The following is a 13,586-nucleotide window of genomic DNA, read 5'->3' as shown; positions in this document are numbered from 1 at the left end:
AGATCATATGGACGCTTCACACTGTACAACATCACCATTCCTACAAATCCAATGAAGGGATTCAAGCTGTTTTCAAAACCATGTTTCCAGATAGTGAAATTGCGAAACGATTTACATGTGGTGAGAAGAAAACAGCATATTTGTGTTGTTTTGGACTTGCTCCACATTTCAAATCCTTGTTGGAAAGTCATGTAAAACAAGAGCAATTTGTGCTCTGCTTCGATGAAAGCCTCAATAAGGTAACGAAGAATGAGCAGCTTGACCTACATGTAAGATTTTGGGACACAAATTGTGTTTCCACTAGATATCTGGGATCACAGTTCTTGGGCCATACAAATGCTGAAGCCCTACTTGAGAGTGTGTGTGAAGATCTTGAGAGGATGAATCTTTCAAATTTACAACAGGTATCAATGGATGGGCCATCCGTAAATTGGAAACTTTTTGATATGCTCCAAGACAAGGTCGAAAAAGACACTGGAAACAAATTTCTGAACATTGGCAGTTGTGGACTTCATGTTATCCACGGTGCCCTGAAAGATGGGTTCTTTAAATCTGACAATGGTGTTCACAATTTCCTTTCATCTTTGTACTGGCTGTTTAAAGATTCCCCTGCACGACGAGAAGACTTCTCAAAACTGACAGGTTCCAACACATTTCCGTTGATGTTTTGTAAGCACAGGTGGGTGGAAAATGTCCCTGTTGCTGAAAGAGCATTGGAGATGTTCGACAGTGTGAAAATGTTTGTTAAGGCTGTTCAAGACAAAAAAGTGAAAGACCCTGGGACAAAGTCATTTCAAACTGTGCAGGAAGGATGTCAGAATATGTTCCATATGTTCCTGACAGTAAGCAAACTGCTGACACCATTCCTGACCATGTATCAAGCAGAAAGACCACTGCTGCCCTTCATGTCAGATGACCTCTCCTACTTGCTAAAAAGCCTGCTTCAGTCAGTGATCAAAGCAGATGTTCTAAAAGAAATTGATACCCCACTTAAACTAATTAAGCTTGACGTAAGAGACAAAAAGCTGTGGAAAGAAGTATCAGCAGTAGATCTTGGGTTTTCAGCAGAAAATGAAGTAAAGCGGTTGCATTCAAAGAAGAAAATTTCAGATCGTCAACTCATTGAGCTGCGACAGGGTCACCGTGAAGCATTACTTCGCGTTGTCGAGAAACTTCAAAACAAATCACCATTGAGTTACACTCTTGTTCGTAACATGAAGTGTTTAGATCCGAGACAGATGGTTCTGGACAAATCTGGCTGTGTAGCAAAGATGAAGAGACTGTTAAAGAGTCTGGTGGACAGTAAGAAAATCATTGAGTCAAATTGTGATGATGTGATTAGAGATCAAGAAGTTCCAATTTCAGAGGCAAGCTTTAGTGGATTTAATCCAAAGCTTGATACCCAGAGAGTTGATGTTTTTTTGCATGACCATCTTGCCCACAAAGCCAAAAGTTATGGCGAGTTGTCAAAAGCCTTCTTATTTTGTCACATGGCCAGGCAAGTGTGGAGCGGGGATTCTCTGTGAATAAAGAAGTTGCAACAGACAACTTGCAAGAAAGATCTTTCGTGGCTCAGAGAATAGTCCTTGATCACCTCTCAGCAGTTGGTGGTATTTCAGGTGTAAACCTTACAAAGCCTCTAGTGCTTGCTGTAGGTAGTGCAAGGCAGAAGTATATGGCCCACCTAGATGATGTGAAAAGACAGAAAGAATCACATAAACAAGCACAGAAAAGAAAGTCAACAATGGACCAGTTAGAGGAATTGAAAATGAAGAAAAGGAGAATCGAACAGAACATAGCAGGTTTATACAAGTCATCAGAAGAGTTTTCAGAGAGGGCAGAGGCAACAGGGGACATTACCTATGTGGCAAGAGCCAACAGCCTCAGGAGAAGTGCTAAGGAGAAATCCAACAGTATTAGAGATATTGACAGAGAAATAGAGGAAATCCTGAAAAATCTTAAGAATTAGGCTACAGGCATCTGAAATTTTAGAGACTTTAGTGAGTTATCTAAACTGAGTGAGACCTAATGGACCTCATTAAAACTGTGCTCTAAACCATTATCTGAACACGTACTGTGTGATTGAACTTCTTGTTTTATTGCCTGTTACCTTAATGTGTGTTTGCCTGAATTGGCATTTGAGATTTGAAATGTGTTCAGTTATCTTAACTGACTCATTCAACATTAAAATCTGTGTCTGCTGGAATTTGTCCCAATTAAAAGTGTTACAATTTAACTCTCTGGCTTGCTTCGTATTCAGTATGGTCGCTGATGGTGTAGCTATCTGGAATATAGGTGCTTGTCCATCAACCTGAGGCTGCACGAGCGTGGTTTCAATACCTGTGTCAAGGGATTTTCATGATCCTCATGCTTTCACTGTGTGAGGCCTTGATCGCAATATGCAGTCGGTGTTGCTATTTATATGGCTTTACATGGATGTTGTGACTTCCATTCGCATTAAGTTCGTTACAGATCACATGCAGTTCATCAATATGTGGAGTCAGTCATACAAGTTCAGCTGGTATAACTCACCAAAGGTCGCTGGTTTACCACGGGTACTCTGCCTTCCTCCAGCCGCAATACACTAGTCGCCATCATAGAAGTGAAAAATTCTTTGTGTGGTGTAAGACAACGATTAAATGAATAGATCTTTACAAACAACTTGATGAAATTGGTCTTTAATTTTGGAGAATGACAGCCTTAAAAGTCTTTAAAAAGTCTTTAATTTTCATAATACCTAAGGTGTACGAACCCTGTAAATGGGTGCCCTGAACAGCTAATTTGACTTTGAAAAGACCGGTCAAAGCAGGTGTCAAAATGTCTGGCTCTATTAGTAGAGATTGTCAAATGACCATCGAAGAGAAAACGACAACTACCAGTAGGTCATCCATGGCTTTTCACACGATCTGTTGGAAGCGTTCCATAGGTGGGTCGGGGTGGTTGGCATAGCTCGGCTGGGTGTAAGGACATGGTGGGCTAATGTACTCTAGGGCTGCAGCACAAAACAATAAACTCTGACAATTCTAGTTATGCAAATAGTTACTTTCCTGGCTAATATTCATTCAAAATATACTTGGGTAACCGCATGCATGTATGTATGTGAGTATTTAACCATTCATTCTTCAAACGAGTTGCTAAGACACAGAATACCTGATACATGTCACAAGTGCTTACATAACGGCAAACAGCTCAGCTATGAATAGTAATTTTCAGCAATGAAATGCAGCATGTTTTATTACATATTATCCAGTAAAGAAGTTTTTTTATACTTTTCATACGTACTCTGCTGCAAAAACCTTTGCCCCCTCAACAGTAGAACACAGTTTATTTGGGGTAAATGGGTTACGATTTGGAAACTGAGTACCGAGAGCTGGTATGGTGATCTGAAAGACAAATGTACTTTACCATAGATTAACAATGTAAATGCCTAACATCAACTTCTAAATGACACTTATACATGTATAAATCACAACCACGACATTCTTTTTTCGATTTACTTCAGATCAATTATTATTATAAGATAATTTACTTCTTATTCTTTCTGGTACACCTGGACATGATTAATTGTATAAATAAATAATAAAAAAAAGTTACATTCCAGCAAAAGAACTTGATTCTTATCTCTTCAAACAAGTTTCTTATCAACATTTTGTTGAAACCGATGGTAGTACCTTGTACAAAAAGAGCTGTTGGGCACCACTTCCATCCCTTCCCATGGGAGAATGAAGCTGGTATACAGGACTTCCCCATCCATTCTTCTGGCAAAGGTCATCGAGCACCTATAGTGAACATCGTTACATGCATGACACTCTTGATTTACTGAAGCCTCACTAGGGTAATCGGACTATAAATTAAAGGTAATTAGTAAAACAAAAAATTCTTCCACAAAACAAAATCATGGTCAAAGGTTAAACACAGAGCCTTGCATTATGACAACTTTCAATGATAACAAAACAGCCAATTTTTTTTTTTAGCTATTAACACACCTGATTAACGAAATTTAATTCAAAACTCATTACATGCATAGGAAATATTAGATAAGAATTAGTTTCAAAGTATGTTACCTGTTACTTCAAAGTTTAAACAAACACCCATCTTCAACGAAACTGAACAAACTCACCTTCTGGTTAATTGCACAATCGGTTCATGTCTTTTAGTACGGCGTAGGCAGATTATAGATTTTAAGACTGCGTGATCCTTTAAGCATGCTTCAGAATAAGTTGCAATGCGTAACTTTTTAATGGGATATGGGACCGGAAACCTTCCGCATTGACAACGATACACACCTCTGCTGGATGTTTCCTAAAGCCCCACCCCCTCATCATCATCCCTCGGCCTCGCACAGGGCTTCTGATACCCATGGGACCTCGCTCTGCCAACCCCCTACTAACAGTACAAAAAGTACAAATATTCAAGCTATTTCATGGTAAAAATTATGTGACTGAGCCTTCTTAAAGTTTCTTCTTCCTGCTTTTCCTCCTGAGATGTTCACATAAAATCAAATATATCGAGCTATTCAGGTCCGGTTGATGAAACTTAATGCTTCTTTGTATACTTACATGTAAGAAGTTCATAAAACGTTTTTTTTTGAGGACATTGCATGGATAACACATAAATGCAACTTCTTTCACATCAAATGACTCTATCAGCCACAATGGTAAAACCACTAAATATGGTAGTGTACCTTTCCTACATATATGCTGATGAATGGAAAGCTACAGTGACAATCACAGGTCACAGGTGGTACGAAGTTCACATTAATTTTTGGCAAAAAGCAAGCCCCTACCATTCAATAAAATCGCCTGTTTTCAATAAAGCTATGCCTTGCACAGTCTTGCAAATATTTCTGCTCCATGTGAAGCACCTTCCAACTGAAATCCGTCATTACCTCATTTTGGATTTCAGTTGCCAAAGTAGACTTACCCATGTCATTTTTCTAGTTCTCACTCTGTACTCTGTACCCATTAGCATATCAGCAGGAGAGCTACAATACTGTACTTTGTAAAACCCACTTACATATGCTTATTTATAGTTATAGTTATTACAGACAAATCATAAGGTAAAATTTAATCTTAGGTTATCTAAGATTTCATCTTAGATGATCACAACTGAAATGATTTAAAACCGAAGACAAATATCCTGTTCCTGGTCTGAAGCACAGAAATGACAGAGCATCTGACACTTCTGAGAACCCTGATATTAAGCAGACAAACTGGACACACACGGTGGAATATGACAACCTATGCTCTTAATTCCGCAAATATTGTTCTAAGCTAACCGATTTTTTATAAAAATTCCAAGAATACAACTCTATTCTGACTGCAAGATCATCTGCTGTGCTGGATTCTCATCTGTATTCTTATATTGGGTGAACAGAGTTGTGGATTTCAGGCCAAAATAGTTCTTACCTTGCGGGTGGTGGAGACATCGGGTTGTAATACAATGGAGGCGAGTAACTAGGATCATTGCCATAGCCCTGAAAAATTTGTCACAGTATCAAGTACACTTGTCATACAACCAAAGCATGCATAAAAGCAGATTCGCTCAAACGGCTGAACAGCTGACTTGTTTCCACTGTAGGTACTTGACCTATAAATTCATGTACAAATCCAGGTCTTACTCCAATTTCCTCCATCCATAAACCTGATCGTGGTGGAATAATGTGACATTTCTTAAATATAGTATTATACACTGATTAAAAAAAAGTTATTATTTAATCATTTTTTAATCAACTGCCTGAAAGGTTAAGGCATTATACTACACACATGAGGCCTTCAACATTTCTACACACTGGAAAATTTCAACATCATAAGCCATCAGTGACATTCCCTACCCTTGAATACCGGATCTGAAACCCCTATGCTTACATACCAGAAACTCTTATGCTGACATATGAGAACCCCTTACCCTGACATATGAGGAACTTTTACCCCGACATATGGGAACCCCCTACCCAGGTATATGAGAACCCCCTACCTTAACATACGAGGAACTCTTACCCTGACATAACAGAGCCCACTACCTTAACATACGAGGAACTCTTACCCTGACATAACAGAGCCCACTACCCAGATATACGAGAACCTCCTACCTTAACATATGAGGAACTCTTACCCTGACATAACACAGCCCACTACCTTAACATACGAGGAACTCTTACCCTGACATAACAGAACCCACTACCCTGACATATGAGGAACTGTTACCCTGACATACGATACTTCTTTCTGCTTCCAAGATTCCAACGCTTCTGGGCCTCTGTTGTATGCTCTATCAACCTCACCCAAGTGGCAGTCCTGATTAGCCTGCAATAAAGAATTTTCATCAGTAGTAAAATTCAATTATTTACCTGATATAAATATATATAAATAATTTGGTTTTTATATGCAAAGCTTACTTCACACACACCTGACATATGAGAACCTCCTACCCAGATATATGAGAACCCCCTACCTTAACATACGAGGAACTCTTACCCTGACGTAACAGAGCCCACTACCCAGATATATGAGAACCCCCTACCTTAACATATGAGGAACTCTTACCCTGACATAACAGAACCCCCTATCCTACAACATGAGGAACTCTTACCCCGACATATGATACTTCTTTCTGCTTCCAAGATTCCAACGCTTCCGGGCCTCTGTTGTATACTCTATCAACCTCACCCAAGTGGCAGTCCTGATTAGCCTGCAATAAAGAATTTTCATCAGTAGTAAAATTCAATTATTTACCTGATATAAATATATATAAATAATTTGGTTTTTATATGCAAAGCTTACTTCACACACCTGACATATGAGAACCTCCTACCCAGATATATGAGAACCCCCTACCTTAACATATGAGGAACTCTTACCCTGACGTAACAGAGTCCACTACCTTAACATACGAGGAACTCTTACCCTGACATAACAGAGCCCACTACCCTGACATACGAGGAACTCTTACCCTGACATATGAGAACCTCCTACCCAGATATATGAGAACCCCCTACAGATATATGAGAACAACCTACCTTAACATACAAGGAACTCTTACCCTGACATAACAGAACCCCCTAGCCTACCATATGAGGAACTCTTACCCTGACATATGATACTTCTTTCTGCTTCCAAGATTCCAACGCTTCCTGGTCTCTGTTGTATGCTCTATCAACCTCACCCAAGTGCCAGTCCTGATTAGCCTGTAATAAAGAATTTTCATCAGTAGTAAAATTCAATTATTTACCTGATATAAATATATATAAATAATTTGGTTTTTATATGCAAAGCTTACTTCACACGTACACGACAGATGAGTTAAAAGAAAGCTGATGGGGGAAAAATGTGGACAGGTCCCGGTTACCGACCAAATACCTTCCACAAACTCTCAATCTGAAAACATTTGAACTCTTCCAACTTTGACACAGTTTACTCCACATACTATGTTGCAGACAAACTTAACCTATGGGAGAGGATGATCGCTGGGCTGTCCTGAATTACACATTTGAGACGATTTTCACGATGTGGCAGCAACATTGACCAAATGATTTCTTACCTACTTTCTTCTTCTCGCCCATGCAGCCTCAAGGCAAGCACCTTCAACATTCATTCCTAGAGAGAAATATATATATGACTTATTATATAATGCCTTCTCACCTTGATCTTCCTTTAATTTTATTTCTTGAAAGAATGAGGACGTAGTACAAATGCTACACATCAGTTAAAAAGTGTTCCAGATACAGTCTACCTAGAGTTTCTCCCAAAGAAAACTTCTTATTTTCTCAAAAAATTCCTGGCAAAATGGTCCTGGGAGCTTGGGTTCAATATTCAGCCTATTACATGTAACTGTTGAAACAGCTTCCCTCTTTTAAACATTTGATCATTTAATGTTCAACAGCTTCTTTTCATGCTGAATGATTTATTGATTGGCATTTTTATGCTGTACTCAAGAATATTTCACTTATACGACAGTGACCAGCATTATAGCATGAGGAAACCAGGCAGAGCCTAATGGAAACCCACAACCATTCACAGGTTGCTGACAGACCTTCCCATCTATGTTGAATGAGGGGTGGATATTAAGTTAATAATAAGCTAACATAAAAGCCAATTTATACAGAAATTTATCCGAACAAATATTCTAGAGAATGCCCACACCTTATGTTTTGAAGTGTGAATTTATACTGTATATGCTCTTCTGTAAATATATGTAAGTCTGTCCCATAATTGTGAGCCATTTCCTGTACGTAGTTGGAGTATCAAACATCCTATAGGCAAGCGATGCGTCAGTTATTCACTGTTTCATCTTAATTACTTGAGTTAGCATGTTTTCCAAATACTCTCCCTTAGATGTTGGTGGATATTCTATCATGTAATTTTCTGTAAACATCAATCAAGTGAAAAACAAGTTAAAACATAATAATGTGCCACATGCGACTGACAAACGAAAATGAACTTTTACTTATCAGAAACAGAACTATCCGAATGGAAATATATCACACTCTATAAATGCACACAAAAACTACATTCGCCTACCGATAGAAAAAATATACTTCCGTTAATGCATTTGTATTTATCCAAAACCAATCAACACAACTCCAAAATAAATAATTTTTCTCACCATTAAGTTTAGTCATGGCCATGATAGCATCATCTCTGTCTCTAAACTGAATGAATGCATAATCTTTTATCTTCTCTACTCTTTCCACAGCATCGTCCCTTCCCACAACTTGACTGCACAGCTTTATAATTTTGTCTTCTGTAGTTATCGACATAAGGTTCCTCAGGTGCAAAACTCTCCTCTGTAGTACAAATATGCACAACATAAATATTATTCCAGTCATACAAATATGCACAATATTAATGTACAAGATGACGACGCATCAGTGCTTTTAAGCCATAAGTGACTATATTAATTATTACCGCAGCCTCCCATACAAAAGAAATCACTTGTTGCAAGAAATGTTGCCGCGCGCGCGCACACACCACCCTCTCATAACAGAAAATGCAACAAATGCTGCACGCGCGCACGCGCACACACCACCTTCTCATGACGGAAAATGAAAGAGCAGACGATAAGAAATTTCAAGAAGTTACGCAACATTTTACACATATCCACCCATACAAAATACCCCTTTGATACAAAAAACTTTAGTTCAATTATAACTTTTCAAATAATGGCTTACATAAAGGTCAAATTTGTTTGGACTGTGATACCTACTCATGAATTTTACAACTAACCAACCGATATTTCCGACGTCTGGTGCCGTCTACATTGGCAATTAAATGTGTTTTAATTTGCAATGAAGAGACAACCAAAAAAGCTTCTGTAGTGGAAATTACATGACTTACGGGAGATTTGCAAACACCCAAGAGCTGGCCTTTACGAATTTCGTAGTTGCTAAGCTCCTTTACCGCTTGATTCGCGTGTTCTTTGTTAGTGTATATAACGAATCCATATCCTCTATGGGATCCAGAGCGGGGGTTCATTACGAGTTTCAGTTCGTAAATCTTCCCTATCTTCTCAAATACTGGAACAAGCTCGTCTTTGTAACAGTCTTTTGGAATACCTCCGACGAAAATTTCGCAACCCTTTAAAGGAGCTGAGCTTTCCCAGTCGGGAGGTGGACCGCCGTACTTTCTTTGCCATTTTTCTTGCCGTATGGTGTATCCTGTTCTTTCCATAAGTTTCAGCGAGGCTTCGTTTAGCTCCCGGGTCACACGACGCGGCAAAGCCTCCTCCGCGGACGCCATACCTACATCTTGCTGCTGGTCTCACTGCTGACGAACTAGAAGTAGGCAAACTGGACTTTACCACGCACGTGCGTGGGCTTAGAAGAGCCCTACAGCGCCATCTATGATGTCCAATAATTATTATTTTATTCCAATTTACATAGAAAAGGCACCAAATCCAGAGAATAGGACCACAGAAACGTGTAAGGCAACATATAGGTAAAAAAATAAGCTGATAACTTGGAGGCATACGGTTATGTAGCACTCGCTGTACCACTGCGAAAGCAGTTCACCCGTGAGTCTCAAGTATCGAAAATTGAACCGTTCATAGTACGAAATGTGAGAAGAGCCCTACAGTGCCATCTATGATGTCCAATAATTATTGTTTTATTCAAATTTACATAGAAAAGACACCAAATCCAGAGAATAGGACCACAGAAACAAGTAAGGCAAACATATAGGTAAAAAAATAAGCTGATAACTTGGAGGCATACGGTTATGTAGCACTCGCTGTGCCACTGCGAAAGCAGTTCACCCGTGAGTCTCAAGTATCGAAAATTGAACCATTCATAGTACGAAATATGGCATGTGTTTATACTTCAGTGAGTGTTCGGCTATACCAACTTGTTGGGTGTTCCCCGTCTATAGTCGTGTCAACAAGCGGCTCAGAGTTATTCCCCCTGAAATTCGCTGAACGAAATACGGCATGTCTTCATGAGAGTTCTGCAAAAAACACCAAGGCTATCTGGGTGGTTGAAAATGACCCAAATCCAATCTACTATCGCTGACATCGATTTGACAACAGGCACTGTCCTGTGTAATATTCAAAAATAGAAAAACAAATTTTGTTTTCGCGTGGTTCTAGCTTCTGCATTGTCTTCTAGAACAGCTTATCATGTTCCAGGCAAACCTTCGCACTGCGACGTCCAATGAGAGAGGGACATGACAGACCAATCAGCGCGACAAGGAGCAAAACGTCGGCTTGTAAAGTCGAGTGGAGCAGCTCCAACAACTCCATGCTATGCCAGCTATGCCAACCACCCCGACCCACCTGTGGAACTCTTCCAACAGATCATGTGATCAGCCATGGATGACCTACGGTACATGTATATTGATGTGGCACTTCAATCTTTCAGACATGGATATACATGTATAACTTAGATTAGGGCCTGTAAACTAAACACCTGCCTAAACATGGCTCGCATGAGAAAGGTTTGTATTATAATGTGTTATAATAAAGACCGCATATTTTGACAAATAGAGTTAATTTTTTTTTTCTTTTTTCATTTTGAAATTTCAGTTTAATTTTCTATCATCTGTATTGATCAATTATACTGCTGGTTTAATATACAGAACCTGTTAAGTATACACGACACGTCTGAGTAAAAGTCAGACTTACCTGGTGACGACACCCGCCTTGATTACTATAGGCTTGATTCTGGGATCCACCATGGCTGTAAGGAATCAGTGACAAATCCGAACGTTATCTGAAGACGCTGCGTTTGGGCTTACTCTTCAGGAGATGCGCTTACAATTTCTGCTTTTCTGACTGCTGTTGTTGTAGAGATGAAAGCGGCTTCTGCAAGATGGCAACAGTACCGAACAGCAGACGTTCACGATAAGACCAGAAGTACATCAACAACAGACGGAGCAGTTACCTCCCGTATTCCATTTTATACTGATAGAGTAAAGCGTCCGCAGAGGCCCACTGCATCCACACGTGAACAAATACATATACATGGGAAATGAAAACCATTACTGAAAACAGAGCTAAAGAAATACTGATTTCTGATAACGTTTGTTTCACCCATAGAGTACATATAAAAGTGTACTTGTTTGGGCGTTTATTAAGTCTCGGATTAAGGCAGTCTATCTTAATCCCAGATTGAACTCACTTGAACTCTTTGATAATTCCTGGTACAAATTATCCAGTTTCTGAGTTAAGAAAACAAGTTTTGAGAACTATAATCTATATGTTAATCTACTACATGTATATGACATGTGACCCAGGAACCTCTCCACACTGGGGTCGCTGTGAGTCCAGTTCATGCTGGCTTCCTTTCGTGCCGTACCGGTACATGGGAAGGTCTTCCAGCAACCTACCCATGGTTGTGGGTATCCTCTGGGCTATGCACAAATTCCTCCCACCAAAATGTTGGTCGCCTTTGTATAAGTAAACATTTCTTGAGTATGACGTACACCACCATTGCCCAATCAAATCAATAAATGAATAGTAAGCAAGGCAGGGATGTCCATACCACAACCATGTTTAAACTTCCAAAGATAATTTGCTCATTCCTGTAATGTTGTGTTGGTGTTAAAAAAGTGTTCATAATAATAAAATAAAAAATAAAAAAAAGAACTTACCTGGCTGTGTTCCCCACGTTGATGGACACGCCAGTCCCACAATCGGTAAAAAGTTTTACCACAGGCAATCGCACACACGCTCGTTGTTTTTTTCCATGCTCCCGCTGGTGGCGCACCAAATGCTCCCGTCGGGAAAACCCCCGCCCGCAGGTTGGGCAGGTGAACCCTTTTTTCTGGGGTTGGTGGTGTGTATGGTGGTGAGGGGTGGTGGTGCGTCTGCTGTCACTCCTTATCACTCCTTATCACATATGCCCCGCGGCGTGGAAAAAACCCACCCAACTACCCAAACTGCCCCAGCGAATGTTTGGAAGTGGTGACGTCACACCTACCCCAAGTTGCCGCCAGCCCTTCGGTTTTTTTCATATGCTGTTATACTATACGCTAGTCTACTACACGCTAGTCTATACACATGGGCCCCGCGGCGTGGAAAAAACCCACCCAACTTCCCCAGCGAATGCTAAACGCATCAACTGATCGAACACTCATCGAAGGGGTGACGTCACACCTGCAACATCCACCAGCCCTTCGGGCTGGGAGGTGTGACGTCACCACCACATCACCACAAAAAACAGATCCTCAAAACCACAAAAAATGGATCCTCAAAACGGAACCAAACGTACATTCCCAACTACTAGCGCCTGTTCAATCCCGACCACAATGTCAGCACAGTGATAACAGCGCCTATTCAATCCCGATCACAATGTCAGCACAGTGATAACAGCGCCCGTTGAATCCCGACCACAATGTCAGTACAGTGATAAGAGCGTCCGTTCAATGCCGATCACAATGTCAGCACAGTGATAACAGCGCCCGTTCAATCCCGACCACAATGTCAACACAGTGGTAAGAGCGCCCGTTCAATCACGATCACAATCTCAGCACAGTGTTACGGTATTGAAAACAGCAACAGAAAACAGACTCAGTGACTCAATATCACAATGTAAACAATGCTTTGTATATAAAATGAGACGTACAGTTTTACAGACAGTTCAACAACAACAACATAAAAAAAACATACACATCAGTATTACCGGTCTTTAAAAGTTTCCAGTTCACCTTTGCATCCCAAGGAACGTATTCCAGGAGATCCAACGTAAAGACCATGGGATAAACACACAATTCACACAAGTCACAAATTGTCCCAGTCAGGTACTTCGCTAGGTTAGCGAACGCGAACACAGTACACAGGTTACACAGAACTGGCCTCGGACCCCCATTAATTTTTCATAAGCGACAATGTTAACGTCTAGCGCTGTAGCTCAGTCCCAAACATTCCGTGGCCATTAAGCTTTGATGCATACCTGGCCCAGCCTGTGAGAAAGAAGCCATAAAAATCTTGACATAGGTTGACCGTCAAAAGTCAGGATGTTAAGGCCAGGTGTAGCTTGATATTTTCTCAACTTACGTCTGAGCGCATTGGTGACATGAGGAAAATAAAAACTTGCCCACCCAGGGTTGTGGATGCAACGGTCAGGTGTTACGGTGGGGACTGTTCCAAATGCC

General features: G+C 40.3%; 1 protein-coding gene across 1 annotated transcript; it reads right to left on the bottom strand.

The window, feature by feature from the left end:
• Positions 1 to 3,272: 3,272 nt before the first annotated feature.
• On the bottom strand, positions 3,273 to 9,737 carry LOC135480808 (RNA-binding protein 47-like). Its single transcript, XM_064760734.1, has 7 exons — positions 9,336 to 9,737; positions 8,605 to 8,785; positions 8,299 to 8,363; positions 6,592 to 6,690; positions 5,409 to 5,476; positions 4,287 to 4,386; positions 3,273 to 3,383 (listed from the first exon to the last, which is right to left on the bottom strand). The coding sequence occupies exons 1-7, from the start codon at positions 9,735 to 9,737 to the stop codon at positions 3,273 to 3,275; spliced, it is 1,026 nt and encodes a 341-aa protein (XP_064616804.1).
• Positions 9,738 to 13,586: the final 3,849 nt, after the last annotated feature.

Source organism: Liolophura sinensis, chromosome 13, assembly GCF_032854445.1.
Source record: "Liolophura sinensis isolate JHLJ2023 chromosome 13, CUHK_Ljap_v2, whole genome shotgun sequence".
Taxonomy (NCBI): Eukaryota; Metazoa; Mollusca; class Polyplacophora; order Chitonida; family Chitonidae; genus Liolophura; species Liolophura sinensis.
Note: the sequence above shows the minus strand (reverse complement) of the source record. Positions and strands in the feature narration are given on the sequence as shown.

Coding starts and splice junctions, on each gene's coding strand:
- LOC135480808 (XM_064760734.1), bottom strand. CDS start 9,737: ATGGCGTCCGCGGAGGAGGCTTTGCCGCGTCGTGTGACCCGGGAGCTA. Junction 8,364..8,604: donor GGCCATGACTAAACTTAATG/GTGAGAAAAATT, acceptor TGATGTTTACAG/AAAATTACATGATAGAATAT. Junction 3,384..4,286: donor TTAGGAAACATCCAGCAGAG/GTGTGTATCGTT, acceptor TTTGTCTTTCAG/ATCACCATACCAGCTCTCGG.